The 19,710-nt window shown below is 27.5% G+C and overlaps 1 protein-coding gene across 1 annotated transcript; it reads right to left on the reverse strand.

Annotated features, from left to right (window-relative positions):
- Positions 1-5,864: 5,864 nt before the first annotated feature.
- LOC123296670 (facilitated trehalose transporter Tret1-2 homolog) lies at positions 5,865-18,148 on the reverse strand. Its single transcript, XM_044878247.1, has 2 exons — positions 17,965-18,148; positions 5,865-7,714 (listed from the first exon to the last, which is right to left on the reverse strand). Exons 1-2 carry the CDS (start codon positions 18,128-18,130, stop codon positions 6,402-6,404), a joined length of 1,479 nt encoding a protein of 492 aa, XP_044734182.1. The 5' UTR covers positions 18,131-18,148; the 3' UTR covers positions 5,865-6,401.
- Positions 18,149-19,710: the final 1,562 nt, after the last annotated feature.

Genomic DNA, 19,710 nt, shown 5'->3' on the forward strand with positions numbered 1-19,710 from the left:
ATTAAAAATTAACAATTAATAACAAATTTTCCCAATATAAAATTTTCAAAATTATCAGATTCAATTTACTAGTGTATAGTACTTACGTGATGAATTCCATGCAAATAAGACATTTGATTACTTAAGCAGTTTCTCAACATAAATTTCTAGTTATTTAATTTTTCAAGGATTCTCGGGACCCACACACTCACAGCACCTGGAAAATTGCATACAGGGCCTATAAATTTTTACACAAATATGTTAAATATAGTATAAAAACGTTTACAAATGATCAAATTCGAACACATTTTTATATGAGCTGCAAAAGGGGCTTGAAAAACCTTGTTTTAAAAATTATAAACAGGTAATTCAAGTTGGCAATTGGGATTTTCTTCAAATAACTATTAAAATTTTGTTCGCCAGTAAAATTGAAGAGAAAGTCGACTGCGGTTGTCAATCAATATAACGTAAATGAAGTCAATCAATGTAACGGGATTAAAAAGAGGAAATAAATTTTGATCGCTGCTTTATTTAGGATATCCGGAATCCGGATACTACGTATACTTTAAGCCACAGACATATAAAAGATGGTATTATATCTATGCTTTAGACTAAGTACATAGAAAATTTTAATTTTAAAATGTCTGTAGCATGATATTTGATTCTTTACATATGCAACTTTATTTACACCAAAGTTACACATTTGTCTATGTACACATACCATTTATCTTTATTTTCTGAAATGTTTTCCGTAAAAGACACTTTTTTAGTATTCAGCCAAAGTTGGGACCATTAACTAATCACACATGCCTCCAATATACAATTATTGGGTTTCCATCAATTGCAATACCAATTATTTTAATTTTTTTTTTCATTTCTATCATTAATGAAGAATACAGGTAGGTACTCAAAATGTGTAAAGATTTAAAATTGTTGTAAAATGATGTTCTTTCCTTGAAAATCCTCCCCAAAGTTTACCGGATTCCAGCTCATTTGAACTAATGGCCGTTGAAGATGCCCTGTTGATATTTTCGGAGAAAATCTGACAAAAAAAATGAAAAAGTAATTCTAAACCGTTTTTGCCTTTAAACTGTCATTTTTTTAATTTGAAACTGAAACTTTCAAGAAAAAGTTTTCAGAAGTATTGTTTTCAATAATTTTTGTTTTAAATATCTTTTACATAATTGATCTGTGGGACATCTCCAACCCAGTTGCCTTCAAAATTTCCCCGCACTTCGATTAATTCAGCCAACAAACGAAAAATGGTTTTAATATGTTGTAGTTGTACATTGCCAGAAATCCAGGCTATTTTTTATTACTTTTTCTTTAAGAAGTAAGTATGATCATTAATTTATAGGGTTGTTCAGAAAAATGTTGCCACTTTAATGTATTTTAACACATTAATGCCAGTGCGTTAAACAAAGATAGTCAATTTTCTAAAAGTGGTGATATCTTACTGAACAGTTCTGTATAACTCATATTCGTTGAAAACTTTATTAAATTCATATTTTCTATCATACAGTGTGTCGCATTTAAGATGAGGACACACTCATATTTTCGTTATTTATAAGAATATCGATTTGAAATTTTGCACTGTCATAAAGGATAATGGGTCACATTTTTTAAGATACTATTGGTCCAGACACATAATTAGTACAAGTTTATTGAAATACAGTAGAATCTCGATAAGTTAAAGTCCAAGGGAAACACAAAATATTTTAAGTTATAGAGGTTTTAAGTTACCAAGTGTCTATGTTAGGTAAAGGTTAATATAGAGGTATGTACATGTTTCTATGTACCCTAGTTAATATAGAGGTATGTACATGTTTCTATGTAGTTACTGAGGACCTATACAGAGATTATTTATTTAAGTTATAGAGGTTGCGTCTTTTAAATTATAGAGGTTTTGGGCTCTGATGGGAAGGGAACATAGTATTTTTTGAAGTAACAGAGGTTTTTATGTTACCGAGGTTTAAGTTATCGAGATTCTACTGTATTAGAATAGATGAAATATTTGTCCAGTTTTTACATACCATAGCATACTAGTTAAAAAATAAACCTATAACTAGTGTGCTATGGAATGTAAAAACTGGACAAATTGATAATTTAATAGTGCTATGTATTCAAATATTTCAATAAATTTGTAATAATAATAAGTGTGGACCAAAATAATGAAAAAATTAATGATGCGAATTATTTAATGAAAATCGATATTTGGGTATACAAAAATATTCTTAGTTCCTTTTTCTTATAATTTTTTTTCGATATCTTTAACCATCTATGACGCTAGGTAAAATATTAAGAATCGGCCCTTTTTGTCAATTTTTGGCATAGTTTAAAATTCTGATTTCGGTTAAGTATTTTTTTAAATGTGGCCCATCTCTCTGTATGATTTTGTAAAATTTCAAATCGATATTCCTATAATAGTAATGCAAATATGAGGGTGTCTTCATCTTAATGTGACACACTGTATTAATTTAAAATCCGTACTTTCATTTACTTGTACAATAATTCCATAAGTCATCAATTTCAAGAAAGGAAATATCGTCTAACGATATAATAATTTGTAATAAAGTTTTTTTTTAAATTATGATCAGCATATTTGTAACATAAATAATCAATCCGACCCTCTGGGTAATCAAGTAGTAATTCCTTCATGTTAAATTTTTTCATTTCCAGGAATAGGAATCCTTTTAAAAAAAATTATGGGTAGTAATGCTAAAATATTAATTTTTGGAAATTTTTAATCTGGCACACTACCTTCCAAAATTTTATTTACCTTATGAAGGAGATTTAGAAAAAAAACCCTCCTTAATGGAAAGACCCTTCCCGAAAATTCACCCAAACAGATTAACCAAAGGTGGCAGAATAATAATAAATAATTCGTGATGTTTGTATTTGAGGAACATTTTAAATTAGCACATAACATTAGACCAGAGTCGGCAATTTTTTGTAATATGGTACACCTTCTCTCAGTCTAGTCCCAAGATACTAAAAAGAAGGAAATAAAAATGTAATTAAAATTTAAAAAAAATCACAACAAAATCATTTTAATTTATTTTTTTGTATATTTGGCCTTACACTTTTTTCTTTATTGAAAATATAATTTTTTTTTTAATTTCCATGTATCTAATTACATCTAATTACATCAAATTTTTTAGTCTTCTGTGTTTTTTTATTGTCTGTGAAAGTAATATATAATTATCGTTTACGTATGTGTTATCTACTTAAATTAAGTACAATTTCTTATTAACAAAACCATTTTAAAGTATATAATATTTAATTTTTATGTACAATGATCATCATACACTAATTTAAGCATGATTCCCGCCGAAGAGTACACAATCAAATGCATCCTGCTTAATTTTTGTTCAATATCTTTCTTCAAAATTTTAACCCTGTTCAATATCTTCTCGTTTAGGTATTTAATTGATCTATTGAAACAGTGGAGTACTAAAAATTTTTCCCCAATTCAAGATTTTCAAAAAGTTTTTAGAGGTTGGAATACATTTTTTCCGATTCATTTAGATTTATTGGAAATTATTTAGAATTTTTAACTGGAGGTTAATTCTTATACAGGGTGTTAAAATGTTCGAAATCTACCCTGAATTCTAAAAAATAATCACTTTTTTTCCAATTCATTTCGATTCATTGGTAATTACTTAGAATTTGTTAAAAAGTGCAAAATCCTCCCTGAATTTTAGAAAATAATCACTTAAAAAAGACTAAGACAACAGTTTTAGAATTTCCCTCGTTCAATTTAATGATGGCCTTGGATTTGAGCTTAACCACAAAGGTTACTTCAAGCTCAAGTGTATTTTTTAAATGAGATCTTATGTCTTCTTCTTGATTACTTCCACGTTCACCAACAGCATGGTAATAAATCCATGTGCGAACGAATCGCCAGATTTTTTACTCTCATCTATCTCATCTATTTATGTACAAATCCCATAATAATGTACTTTTTTGCCTAATAGTGTTGACACTTGACTTAATAAGTATCTACTTATAAATTTTAACAAATTTAATATAACGTTTCTTTTTTTTTTTACCAAATTCACATTTCTTTGGAATTGTAAACACAATTGAAACAAACCATTCTTATAATTAATCTAACAAATTCATTAATGCTTTTTTATGTATTCAGCAAATTTTTAAGTATACATAATTTTAATAAGGTACTATAGTAAATTATAATCACTATTAAAAAACGGAATATATTGGTAAAAAGTCACTTTCTTCGATTATTTTATATTTAAGATTAACCAAGTCTTAATTAAATTAGTAGTTGTTTTACTACAAATTTGTATATCTAGAAAAATTCAAGGCATTTTTGAAGGCACTATTTTAGTAGTACTTATTTTTCCTTGCTCGTACGGACAAAAAAACATAAAAAATAAACTATTTCCTATGTTTTTTTACTTTTATTCGAGATAAAAATTATTTCCTATTTTTTGACTTGTATGATCGATTTTTGATGGATCTTTTTATCAGACCAAGCGGGTAGATCAAAAAACATAAAAAATAATAAATGTCTCTAATGCAGCTTTCAGTTCAATGCTCACAGAACCCATGTAAGTGCCTAGCACCTAAATTGATTGCATTGGAACGTATCAACTTATGAAATAAAATATAAAAAAGTAAAATATGAAAAAAATATACAAAATCAGAGCGATAAAAATATGTTCTTCGATTTATTTATAAAGCTCTTAATTTTACGTAAGTTAATTTCGCTAATTATAAGTACGTGTTTTTAATATTTGTCTATACCAGCGGTGAGCAAATTCAGTTTTCGGACGCAAAAAAAAAAACTGTCCCAAATTTACAAAAAAATTTTTTAAGAATAAAAAATATCGGGATTTGTCTCTTAAGAATGCCTGCTACTTCTTACATGAAATTATCAAATTTTACACAAAATAAAGCAATCGAGAGTAAAAACTGTTTGCGCAGCACTGGTCTAGCCCACTTGTACCTATCTAATTAAATTCATTTAATTTATATACAACAGCATTTAAAATTTTCTCTGTTTCTAACAACTTTGTTTTGAAATTAATATTTTTATGATATCACTGGAATTATTTTTCCTAATATGTATAATGAAAGCGTTTCATTTGGCCACTTATACGCTTCAAGTACATTTGTGACATTAACTTTTAACACGATTAGTTTCTTCAAGCGTGGATCCAGATACTTTTTTGGGTGAAAATATGAATTTTTCATGAGTATTTTTTTGTTTCACTAGACCTTTGATTTATAAAAAAAACACCAAAAGCTTACCCATTTTGCGATTAAACTACAAATTCATAGCTTCTACTAAAAATTCTCTGGAATTTCAATGCTCAGGACGACATGTCCTAACATGAAATTGTACTGATTTTTATCCAAATCGGAACCAAAAAAATTTTCCCGATTTTACAATTTTCTTAAGAGCTTTTCGAATGAGTTTTTAATGATTTCTGGATCCTTATTACTCTGAATAATCCATAAACATGAACAATTACTTTATATTCAAGAACTTTAAATAAATACATAGTATAAAACAAAATCGCTTCAATCCGTCTGTCTGTCCCTAATTCCTATGTATGCTTAGATCTTTAAAACTACGCAACGGATTTTGATGCGTTTCTAATAGATAAAGTTATTTAAGAGGCAGTATATAGTAGAGTAAGGAGATGAAAATGAAATAGGGGTTGATAGGGCTGTATTTCAAAAACTGTGAAAGTTGGGCATCGACAAGATATACAACCAGATTCAAGAATTGTTTTTATCTATTTTTAACCTTTGAGGGGTGGAAAGACCTTTGAGGAGTGAAGCGAGAAAGTGGGGATGAAGAATCGAATATTTTCAAATATACCCAAGTGAGGTATCAAATAAAAGACCATGACGTGTACACTACAACCCCTACACAGGAGATATGGGGGGAGTCGCAATGTTGCCCAGCAAAGCGGGTAGTTCTCAGCTAGTAGAAGATATTTAAGAAACTACTCATCCATGCATTAAAGGAACCCGATTGTTGTATTATTTGGGCCACAATTATTCTAGCTACGTGCTATCCAACTGTATAATGCACTACATCTATGGGCTGCAAGTGATTTGCTAACCACTAACAATAATTATTTTATTGTGTCTCTGGATCCACGCTTTTAAAAATAAAATTGGTTATGGCCTGTACACTTAAACAAATACAGAAAAAAAATTTCATTAATAACAATGTATCACCAGTCATCTGGTGGTACATATCTGCAGTAGACCATTTCCAATCTTCGTCAAAACCATGAAGGTTAGAACTAAACCTTCGTATCAAAAATAATTGCGCCTTATTTATATTTTCAATATACGTTTTTTTGAAGAACTAAACTCCATTTAAATTAAATAACCGTGTAAAGGAAATGTATCCATTCTTTAATTTTCTAAATCGTACTTCACTTTTTCTTCATAAAAAACGCTTGAATTTCTTCTAAAGATTTACCTTTTGTCTCAGGTACACAATAATAACAATAAATTGTACATAAAATTGATATAACTGAAAAGAACGCAAAACTAGTATACATTCCATAAGCGTCCGTCATTACTTGAAAGAATTTTAACATCGTAATCGACGAAATCGGTAAACATAAACTTGTAACACATACAGCAATCGATTTTACATCATTTGCAAATAATTCACCAACCATTATAAATGGTACATTCCCTAATCCAATGTTAAAAACAAAATTATACAAAATTAATGAACATAATGGAATCCAATTAAATGTGTCAACATTTTGTTTTAAATGTTCTTTACAAAAGAGATATATTGCTAATACACCTAATGAGATGGCGCATCCTATACACGAGGATATTAACAAAAATCTTCGTCCACTTTTATCAATAATAAATACTGAGATAATTAGCGCAGCTAATTGAATAAAACATGTTATAATCGAGCCCCAATATGGGGATATACTTCCACCACTTTCCTCAAAAATATTTTGACAATACGATAAAATAGGCATTTTGCCAGTTACTTGTATCGAAAAGAATAATATACAAATTACATATAACGGTTGACGATTTTTCCGCTCCGAAATTAATTTCTTAAAAGCTACCATTAATGGAACTTTTTTTTGTATTCCTTTCGCCATACGTGTTAATTCTTCATCAACCATTGTATGTCCACGTAATTTCTCTAAAGTTTCACGTGCTTTTTCATTTTTACCACGCATCAAATAGAAATATGGTGTTTCTGGCATCCACATAAAAGTTACAAACAGTGCAACAGGAATTATTGTACTAATATAAGCGAATTCACTAATTGTTGTTAATGGTCCTACTGAATACGAGGTTAACACTCCTAGCACATATGTAATTCCCATAAATGTTCCTAAAGCACCACGTATTGATGGTTGTGCTATTTCACCAATGTAGGTTCCAATTACTATTTTACCATAACCAGAGCCTAAGCCACCAATAAAACGTGCGGTAAACAAGGCTTCGAATGAGGTAACTTGAGCGATTAATATCCATGATATAATTAATGGTATAGCACTGAATAATATACCACGTTTACGACCAAATACATCAACGGTAGCAGCCATTAAAAATACTGATGGTAGAGTTCCTAATTGCATTGCTCCTGCAACCCATGGTGATTGAGCACTTGTGATTGGTACAGGAGAATCAGCGGCTCTTAATTTTGGTAGAGATGGTGAAGACCAGCCGACTATTAATCCAGTTGAGAATTTTGTTAATGAACCTGAAAATATAAAAAAAATTTATAAATATTTACGTTTGTCTTTAATTTTATGTAATTCAAAAACATCTGTGTACTAGACATTATTCTCAAATCAGGGGAGATATTCGTAATGCTTTTTAAGCTCTCTAATTATAAAAAGTATATAAAGCATTATATTTTTATTTTTTTCGGGCGAAATGTATTTATTTAAAAAATGAAAAGGATTAAAATAGAAAATGAAAAAATTCTTAAAAAATAAGTCTCCCCCCAGTGAAGTTGTTACATCTTTTGGGCAAAGTTTCTTCTATTTATATGGCAACATCTTATTGAACAACTCTGTAAATACAATATGCATTACGCCCAAAGAATTCCAAATGAGAGGTGATTATTTTACGCTTTAAAGATATGAAATATATAAATAAATGTTATTAGTTGTAATAAATTTTAATATTTATAATAATTTTATAAAATTGAATTTTTTTATATTAAATTGAAATTTTTTTTATAGCTATACAATGTATGTAGCTACGTCCGTGTTTGATTGTATTATCTATCAAGATAATTATGGTCCAATATAATAATTATCATTAAGCTTTATTATGGCACTCCGTTTTACTTTTCAAAATCATGAAAAAATTGTTCACGTAATTATAAACAGTGCAAATAATAAATTATGCTGTGACGATGATAGTTTTATCTCAAATAGTAACAGAGTATTAAATTAATTCATATAAATAAAAAATTTACTAAATTTCGTAACCCCCAATTTCATATAAAAATTTTTGTATTATATAAATACGTATTTTCGACTACCATGAATAATAAAATTTATTTAGAGACGGGCAGACAACCGGAAAAGGGACTAATTAGGTGATTTTATGAACACCAATACCAAAATTTGTTTGGTACTATCAATTCTTTTAAGCGTTACAAACTTGGGACTAAGCTTAGTATACCTAAATATATATTTCATATATACATGGTATAAAAATCTGCGTTATATAGGAAACATTTTACTGACAATAAAATTATGCTTTGTTATTTTAATTTTATTTGAAAAACTTAACGTTAAAATAATGTAAAATGTTTTTTTATATTAATTACCTATGTATTTTAATTACCCATTTGATATGCAAAACGGTTTTAAAAAGTTTCCAACACCTGGGGTGATCATAATAGTAGGTTTTTTCCAATACTTTTCAGGCACGGATTTAGAAATTTTTAATTTTCGCAGGCAGTTTTAAAATCTATCAATGAAGACTTTCTTTTTAGTCGTAGTCGAATCTTCGAAACCTTTATTTTTTAAACTTCGTTTATCTTTATCTACGCTGACTCCGCAGGGGTTTCAGTTTTTCCAATATTGACGCTACTTTAAAGTTTCAGATTTTCCTGTGTGCCTGTTCGATTAATCTGGGCCAGGATGTTTTTCTTTTAAATTAGTTAAAGAATTTTCTAGGGAAAAATATAATTAAAGCATATTACTCATACATCTTGTCACTGGTATGGTATTGTGTTTTATATGTAGAAGCTGCAAAGAGTGTATTACGCCGATTATTGTACTATCCAAATGCGATTGTTATTAAATTATATTACACTTTAAAAGTACGTTGCAAAATTTAATAAATAAAACTCTTTGATATAACTTCAGTAGTTTTTTTTCGACTCACAAACGAACATCAGGAAAATCTACTGTGCTTTTGTAAAAGAAGAAAATAACGGCTACGAATACTGACACATCAATATCTTTTAATAATAATTGATGTGAATAAAAAATATTACGAAGCAAATATTTGATTAAGCATTAAGTATAAGAAATTCTAATATTTACACATTACATGTATAAAAAATAATACTTAAGGTAAATGTACATTATTACGGGTTAGTACGTTATTCCGGGAGTTTTTTCTTTTAATCAAAAAATAAGAAACACTAAATAAATTTTTGATTTTAAAAAATAACAGAGCCTGTAGCACTAAAATATGAACAAAAAAAATCGACTTTTGAACAAATCAAATCACTCTTAAATACTCATATCAATCGAAAAAGTGATCAATCGGTTAACATCTGGTTTTATAACCAATATGTTGTCTTTGAACGTAAGATGACAGTGTCAGATTGTTAAGCTTTTTTTAGTTTACTGGTAAGTTTATAATTATTGAATATGTAAAAATATTGATTAGAATGAATAAATAAATCGTTTTAAAGCATTTTCAAATTATTTTAATTAATTATTTTCTTTAAATTATGAATCCCGGAATTATGTTCTTAAATCAGTGATAGTGAACCATATTACGGGAGTCTACCGTAATTAGGGAAAATAAGAGGTAATTATTTTTAACTCTCGTTTAAAATTGGTGTTATAATTATTAAAATATTTTTTACTGATTGAAGCAGTAGATACCGTAGATTTTTGTGAGGTAATTACGGGATATGTTTTTTTTTTAATTTGGCATAATTTATGCTTAAATACTTGCTTTTTATGATAAGTATATAATGTGTTTTCAACTCCCGGAATAATGAGCAGAGTTTTTACTTATGTATACAATTCCGGGAGTATCACATAATAAAGGAGAAAATTGAAACTTGATTTTATTTTGTTATTTAAATTAATTATTGATGATTATTAATGCTAAAATAACTTTTACTATTATTAAAAGAATTTAAGAAAATAACAATTCTATTAACTTCATTAATTTAATAACGATAATATTTATAATACCAGTGATTTATTGTCATTACTATTTCGCAATATGTTATGATTTTTTTTAAAATTAATTAAAAATTAAAAATTTTTATTTTTCAATCAAATTTTATATGATAATACTCAATAATATTATTTACATTAAACAAAACAATTTTTTTATTTTACCTATGTTAAGTGTGTATCCCGGAATTATGTACTTTCATTCCCGGAGTCAGGTTCAAAGCCAAATTTTATCACGGAATTAGAGACAAACTCGAAGTCCAGAAAATTAACGTTTAATACTATAAATTAAAGACTTTGGGATGAAAAAATGATCAAAACTAATTCTCAATAAATCATTTTATACAACAAATCAATTTTTATAGTGGAAATATTTATATTTATTTCAATAATCAGCTTCAAAGTGGATTATGCCTAAACATCCCGTAATATGGTACATTTACCTTAGTCTTATTAGACTTGTGGCGGTAATTATTTATATCAATTAACTATTTAATACCATTATTCATTTTTCCCTAATTAATTATGTAATAGAATATATTCATAAAATGTTAATAGTTTAAAGAAGCAAACATTTATCTTGCAAACTCGGATTTAAAGAAGATACACATACTCTCTAATAAGAAACGAAATTAAGGATGTATGAGCATGACAACAATGTTTGATTTAAAGGCTCAAAATTTGTTTGTAGGTAGTCTTTTACTCAATGAATATGTGGTTAAAATTTCAGCTTAGGTATCCGTGCAAATTTTTAAGAAAAAAGTCATTAAAAATCGATATAAAATACATTGGCTCTTATGGAGGAATCTCAAAAAACGACATATTTTGGAAGTTTTTGATAATTTTCATTTGGAATGAATGAAAACAAATTTTAAAAAAACTTTTTAATAGAAAGTAAACATATTAGCAATGAATTAGAAAAGAAAAAAACTAAGTGTCACCGTCCATATAAGGGATGTAAGAGCAGGGTAGATTAAGGGTTGAAATTATTTTTATCTTATTTTCAACTTTGATGATGAATTTTGTTATAACTTCATGAATGTAGACGAAAAATAAGAATAAAATTTTTCGATATGTGTCTTGGTTTTCGAAATATCGAAAGCTAAATAATTAAACAAAATTTTCAATTTTCGATATTTTGAAAATTAAGCCAGATATCGAAAAATTTTATTCTTACTTTTCGTCTTATATCGTCAAGTAATAATATAAATTTATCATCAAAATTGAAAATATCTATTTTTAAATTTGTGCCCCCACTACCATGCTCATACATCCTTAAGTACTTTGAGTAATTAGCAAATGATTTAAGAAAATCTTTGCCATAACAAGTGAATACAGTCGAATAGCTCGTAGCTATTCTTTTAAGTCCGGTGAAGCGGGCGGCTATCAAGCTAGTAGTTTATAATAAAATAAGTTATTATAGTTTATTATAACATTTTGGATGCACGTTACAAATAACCTAAATAATAATAATAGTGTAAAAAAATAAATATAATACTAAATATATACATAAAAATAAGCATAATAGCCGTTATTACTGTTATTTTTAATATTTTTCAATGAATATCCGTTGTTTTCTGAGCAATATTTATCATTATCCTCTTCCTTTGAACGTAACAATGGGTAATTAAATTTTATTATATTAATTAAATATTACCTATTTATTTATACTTTTTGTAATCTCAAAATCGATTATTTATGATTATATATTTTAGACTTTACTTACCATCGTTATTATACTGCCTATACATAACAACCTTTATGATCAATTCATAATTAACTAGTATGAAAATCTCCTATACGAATAATCGTGGGCGAACGATAAAATGGAACATTTTCATCAAAGATGTAGAAAATTAATTTTTATATACTTTATATAAAAGAGATTTAGATGTATAAGTATAATATTTATTTAAATATTTGAACTTTAAGAGGAAAAAATAAAATTTTCGTCAATCCACTTTTTAAATTTTGTTCCATTTGCGGTATACGACATTTAACTAATTTGATAAAGTTATTTTTTACGTTTAGATATGAATAAGAGTTAAATCATACGCGTTACTAGATAATTGCATTTTTTTATTACTCGAAAAATAATTATTCGAATATAATGAAATTTGAAATATACAATCAATCTCAATATTAAACGATTGGAATGATTCAGGTTTTTGATATAACCTGCATTCAAAATTTCATTCCAAATTTTACAAAATTCAGATAGTTACCTATTGAGGAATATGTAAAATTGAGACTCAAAAATTGAATTGAAAAAAATGTAAATACCTATCCCCATATGTACATATGTTATAAATGTGAAAGTAAGAATGTTTGTTTGTAACGCTTTCACGCAAAGACTACTGAATGGATTTGATTGAAATTCTAGAATAATATAACTCACACATCATGTTTTTTAAAAAAATTAAAAAAAAAAAAAATTAAATTTAGTCTGGCATTTTATTGCGCTACCTATGACCATCATTTTTAACCATAAATTAGAGATTGCTGTAAAAATGGTAAAAATGAAATTCATGACCATCTGTTCTGATATGCTCAATGAAATATGATTATTTTACATTTAATACAAAAAGTTGGAGACTCAGTGGCGTAGCTCGCCTTGAAGGGGCCCCATATCAAAATTATTTAGGGGGCCCAAATTAAGGGTGAAGATTTCTCACAAAAGAAACAAAATTGCGTGCATTAAATTAAAATAAATATTTATTGATTGATTATAAGTTATCACTTCCTCCTAGTAATTGACCTAGCCAAACAATTCAAAATAAATATACACTTTTGTTGCCTTTTTTCGGTAAATTGCTTTATTGAAACATGTATATAGCTGAAGACGATTTCAGTTTTTCTATGCTTACGTAATTAATTAATGGCCCTTCAAGTGACATTGTGGATAACATTTACTAATTTTTGCTTGCATATGTAAGGGGCCTCTGTAGCTCGGGAGCCCCGTATCATTGATACGGCTGATACGGCGGTAACTACGCCCCTGGAGACTGTACATATATTTTACTTGTGTATAACAATCCCTATTTCTATTTAAAGTGTTATGGAAAGCGCATAAGTGAGAGCAAGTGAGGTGAAAGCTATAACACGGTGGTCTTTACCAGTCTTTACTTTTAAACTCGAAGCGGGCGGGTTTCAAGCGAGTGTTTATAAATAAGCAAAATTTTAGGAAATACAATTAATTATTGCTTTTATTAAGTAACCATGAGCCCCCTAATTATATCACAAACAAATTTTTTTTGATAAATTTTAATAAATAAATATTTTTAATTATCATATTAGTTGTGATTAATGTATCATGTGATTACATTATTATTAATTGATTTAAATTGTCAGGATACAAATAAAAATTGTATTTAAAATCATAAATTATTACATGAATATTTTTAAGATTTCACAATTTCAATCAACTGTTTTTTTTAAAGTTATCAAATAATTGACATACGTGATACTGTTAAAGTATATTCGATATAACAGTAATAAATGAAAGATAATATCTATATATTTATTAGCTATTTGTTGTATATAAGTCTGGTATGAGTCGATAAGACCACAAAATTATAAAAAAAAGTATGAAAAATAAGTCTGATGTAAAAAGATTTGCTTTACTATATTATAAACTAGCTGTTACCCGCCCGCTTCGCGTGGCCAAATCGTCATCGGATGTGGGGGTAGAATTTCATAAAATTTATTCTTAACAGCTCAAAAACGCGAAAAAAAAGCATTCTGGCCATGTTTCAAAGTATTAATAGCTATAGATTGAAATTTACGAATTTTTTCTTAATTTGACGCCCACGCACGGGCACGTCAGGGGGGTGGAATGTCACAGAATTCGTTTTTAAAAAATTTCTAAATGTAATTTAAAACATTCTGACCAAGTTTTGAACTATTAAAAGCCATAATTCAAAAATATGAATTTTTTATTCATGAACACCCCCGCAACCCCCCTTGTGGGTGGAATTTCGTAAAATCCGTTCTTAGCTGACCTCTACTTGGCAAAAGGAATATTCCTGCCAAATTTCAAGTCTCTAGGTCTTATAGTTCTAGAGATATCGTGATGAGTGACTATCTATATCTATAGAAAGTCTCCTATATATTTATAGATAAAAAAGAAACCAGAATCAGTTATTTTCTGACTAAGTAGATATTTGTATTCATTGATAAATTATAGTAAAAAATATTTTCTACAACTTTGATTTAGTAGCAGAACAATTTTCAGATTGAAAAATTTCTAATTTGTTTTATGATTAAGTAAAAATCGCCTTTCTTCGGAAATTCTCCGCTTCCTTCGGAAATTTGCTTATAAATGCGGAATAATGTAATAAAGTTTCTTTTCATAAATTATTTCTAACTGTTTGCAGAAGTAGGTATTGCAGAAAAAGGAGCATGTACTGTATGTATCAAAAAATAGTAAATAGGTTACATCTCCTACATAAATCGTAGATATGAAAGAAGGAAATCATTTCCATTTGGATACATCTGTATACGAACGTCTAAGATCGTGTAGTTTTGTTATTGAACCACTGCTTGGTTAGAGGGATATCTGGTTCCAAATTTAAAATTGTATCTGATCATTATATAATAGAAAAATTGGGTTATTGATCCAAGTTTCATTCGTCAATAACCAGTATCAAGGTCATTCTCTCACATTACCCTTAACGTCATAACTATAATAATAAACATGATTTCAAGAACGACCTTTATTTTTTTAATAATTATAGTTTATTTATTATAAACAATGTCCAATTTATATAATACAAATTATTAATATGCAAATATTCGAATTAATCAATTGATATCCATAACGTACAGTTTTCGTTGACGTGCATAATATTAATAACGTTTAATAATGAATTGTTGTTTGAAGAGCACCACAAAAACCAAATATAGATGCATAAGCTGAAAATGAAAGTCGGTGAGCTATTTTAAGTGGGATATGATTGGAAATCCAATCTAAAAAGTGTAAAATAAAATAAAAATATTTAAAAAACAGAAAAGACAAAAGAAAATCCAGTAATTTACATATCGATTTTAACAGTTTAATGAATCCCGAATAAGTCACTAGTTGTTATATAAGGCAGTCGTGATTTTATATTTTTATACCATGTATATGAAATATATACATGGTATATTAAGTTTAGTCCCAAGTTTGTAACGCTTGAAAATATTGATACTACCAACAAAATTTTGGTACAGTTGTTCATAAAATCACCTAATTAGTCCGTTTTCGGTTGTCTGTCCGTCTGTTTTTCAACAAGATAACTCAAAAACGAAAAGAGATATCAAGTTGAAATTTGTATAGCGTATTCAGGACATAAAAAGTGAGGTCAAGTTCGCAAATGAGCAACATAGATCTATTGGGTCTTTGGTCCGTAGGACCCATCTTGTAAACCGTTAGAAAAAAAAATAAAAGTTTAAATATAAAAAATGTTCCTTATAAAAAAATTAACAATTTTTTTTTGAAACATTTTTTCATAAACATAACTATTTACCCGCGAAGGCGCCAATAAGGTACAAATTAGGTATGAGGCTATCTAAGAGTGGATGATTCTTTCTTTAATTACATGACGTAAAAAAACAAACGAATGGGTCGTTAACACTGTCTCTACATAGTATTTTAACACTTAACTCAGTCAATTGTTTGTTTTCACTTGTTTAAATAAATTCTTTTTCAATATAACTCTAAGTTGAAGGAAATAAAAATTCATCAGGTCATTTTGTCGTTCAGTTTGATATTTACAGAGAAATTCTACGTTCAAAGTATCGTGCAATTTAAAAAAAAAAAATTCTCAACGAATGTTTCTTATCCCCTCATTTTATGTATCTTATTGTTAGATACTTTTTATTTTCGGGCTTGATCATTTTCTGCCTTGATTTTATCGTTAATTTTTAATGATACAGTCTGTACTTGCGTGCGTATATGATACCATTTGTGTCAACATTTAAACATATTTTTACTATGTAAATTTGATCGAGTAAAAAACAAACTATAGATTATGAATTTTGTTCTGAAATATACATTAGATAGCTAATATTTTGGTATTAAAACTGAATTAATCATTAAAATTGAGAACCTAAATAAAATACCAAAGAATTGGATAAGTATGCGGATAAAAATTCATCTGTATAGTAACGTTTAAAATAATATAAAATTTGGTGTTTATAATGAGTTTGCAAATGAAATTTTTCACGGCAACAATTTTTAACTTCATTTTCGGTCCTGCTAATATAGGTTACTCTAGCAGATTACTTTTCTAAATATTTTCACTTTTAATTATTTTATGCCTTTAAGGTGTCTAAAATGTGTGCGCAGTGTTCCCGTCTTTATTTCTATTAGAGTCTTTTAATTATAAAATTAAATAAATTTTTTGAAAATAAACGATGACGGGTAAAGGGTGTTATATATTATGACCCTTTTAGCATATGGTTTTGGAGATTTCTGATATATATTTTCATCTTTCTTCTTAATAAATCCAAAAAATTTTATTCAGAAAATCCATCCTTTTCATGCACAAAGGTCGAGATAATTAAAGTAAAGTCAAAAAGTTGGTTGATAACACTCGAATATTTAAAAAAAAAAAAAAAAAATATTAATAAGAAGTTTTAAGGTGAGGAGTACGCGGAATTTAACAATTAAATCATGCAAAACTAGATTTAAAATGTCTGCTGAGTGATCTTAATACAAGGTTAAATTGCATATAATAATTATAAACAATTAAACAAACAATCAATTTTTTTGAAGCTTATATATAACTAGCGGCTATACGCCCGCTTCGCTGGGAGTACCTAACTTTACAAACAAAATATTATTGCTTAAAGAATAATACATAACAGTCCAAATATTCACCTTTAAAAACAAATAGCATTACACAATAGCCTTCAGTCGGCTTAACTTTTAGCACATACCGCCTTAATACACCCGACTTCTACATTTTGGTAAATAACGCGAATTTACATCGAGGGTAATAAATCTAGGTGGCGAGATAAAATAACCATCTTCAAGTTTATTAAGCAAAGCTATGCAACAAATCCATTTCATCAAAATCAGTCAAGTAATTTTTTCTTGATGCGCGTACAAGCACACAAACAAACAGACGTTTAATATCTTAAATATCTTATATTTATAAAGCACCTTCAATTGAAATAACATGCCATGGGTCATAATAAACAAAAATTTCAGAACTAACAAGGTATAAAAATTGGTTTATTTACTATCATATAAACATTTATTATATAGGTACATTATTATACAGAATGTCTCAGGAGTAACGGATGCCTTTATTGTATCAGGTAGAAAATAAAAGAAGTCATAATAAATTTTAAGACTAAATATAATATGTATTATGTTTTGTTAGTGTTGGTGTTGGCGCGCGGAATTTGTTTAAATCATGCCCATTCTAAATTTTAATCAAAAATATTTAGGAACCCAAAAGAAAGCCAAATTGAATGATTTAAAGTACGAAATCGGTTTATTTGATCAATAAAAAGCATAAAAATGCGCGCCTAAATTTTTACCCCATATTTATGGATTGTTATTATTATTACCACTTACCACTAATTGTTGCGGCAATTTCAACAAATTTCTTATTCTTAACTTTTAACTCTGAATCGATTGTTGTAACAATCACCGGTTCTTTTATATTTTGTAACGGTTGTAATTTTTCTTTTTCATCATTATTCATTGATATTTCATATTTTTTATTATTTATTTCAGCCATAATAAATAAATATTTACATTAAACTTATTCACTTAATTAACTTATTATTTTTAATTTTTTTTAATTAAACTAGTTATATTTTAATTACGCATTGAGCCAACAAACAACAGATAAGCGATCCGATGATATTCTATAAACGCCGCACATATTAAAAAATATTATTTATGTGCTCTACTCGTGTTAGATATCTAAACACTACTACTATGACTATCAATAAATAATATGAACATTATTTATTATATTTCACAACTTAAATTAATAATTGCTATATAAAATAGGTCTGTTTTAGCTTATACGATAAGGCCTAAATTAATATTTTACAATTTTTTCAATATTTCAAACCTAACGCCTGACTTAATTTATTATTTGAAACTCTACTTTCAAATGTATTCTTTACTATAAATCTTTATTTGGGATCATAATAATTTTTATTTTCATCATATTAAAGTATTTTTAGGTAAGTATTTGTTAATTTCTTAACACAATAGCTGGTCCACACACACTAATAAATCAAGTCCAATAATAGCTTGTAAAATCATTGCTACGATTTATTCGTAGCTTCTTGCAGCTTCGAGAGAACAATTATCTGGCCATTTACCGGTAAGTTATACGATTAATTAATCGGTAAAATAAATTTCGGAACGATAATTAACATTTTTTTAAAATCTCATCTTGTCCTAAGTCTAATTATTTTTATTCTTGATTCCATTTATTTGATAAAATAAATTGATGGCCATTGTTTACGGAGCGTATTTTTTTTATTTTTTTTTAAGTGATTTTTTTTAATAATTTACAAGTAATTATTGAAATTATTTATTCAAATCACTTTTAAATAATAAAACTAGAATAATGAATACAATATTGCATTTAATATTTATATATCTCGCGTTATGCTTAATAGCTCCGGTAGTTTGTTGTAGATATGCTAGATGGCATTAGAAACTTATTTGGTTAATTGTCCGGTAATTTATCAGCAGTTTATTGTTAAATTAAGTAAAAAATATGTATTTTACTAGTAAAATCGTACCCCTAGTTGGAACACAGGTAAAGGATAGATAAATATTTTTAATAAATAATTTTATTTAAGGTTGTTTTTTAACAACTAGGTTATTCGCGACCGCAGAGATTTATACATTATTTACATGTTATTTTGTAATATTGTTTTTTTGAATAAGGCTAAAACTATTGTAACAGACAAATAATATTATGAAATCCTAACGATAATAATAAGTCTTATCATAATAAATGTACTTTTAAAAAAATAAAATGATAGCTGCTTATCGAATGTCGATATAGGTTATGTCAATAATATAAATAGAGTGAACTGAATTAACTTATAAATAATAATTGGGTTTTTTGCTGTACTGATTGATAAAAACGAGTTTTTATGATTCAATTTTAATAAATAATTAGTCAATTCAAAGCTACGTACTAATCGTTCTGAGGGACACTTATTGCAAAGCAAAAACAGATCTAAACTACACATTTTATGCACATTTTAAGTCATATTTTTTAGAACATAATATATTAATTTTATTATGTAGAATGCGTTTTTATTTATTTGATTCTAAAATAACTAT

This window comes from Chrysoperla carnea, chromosome 3 (assembly GCF_905475395.1).
Source record: "Chrysoperla carnea chromosome 3, inChrCarn1.1, whole genome shotgun sequence".
Classification (NCBI taxonomy): domain Eukaryota; kingdom Metazoa; phylum Arthropoda; class Insecta; order Neuroptera; family Chrysopidae; genus Chrysoperla; species Chrysoperla carnea.

Bases quoted from the DNA above. Each gene is read 5' to 3' on its own strand.
- LOC123296670 (XM_044878247.1), bottom strand. From the start codon at position 18,130: ATGGCTGAAATAAATAATAAAAAATATGAAATATCAATGAATAATGAT. The intron at 7,715-17,964 runs GTAAGTGGTAAT...TTATATTTTCAG, and splicing joins AATTGCCGCAACAATTAGTG to GTTCATTAACAAAATTCTCA.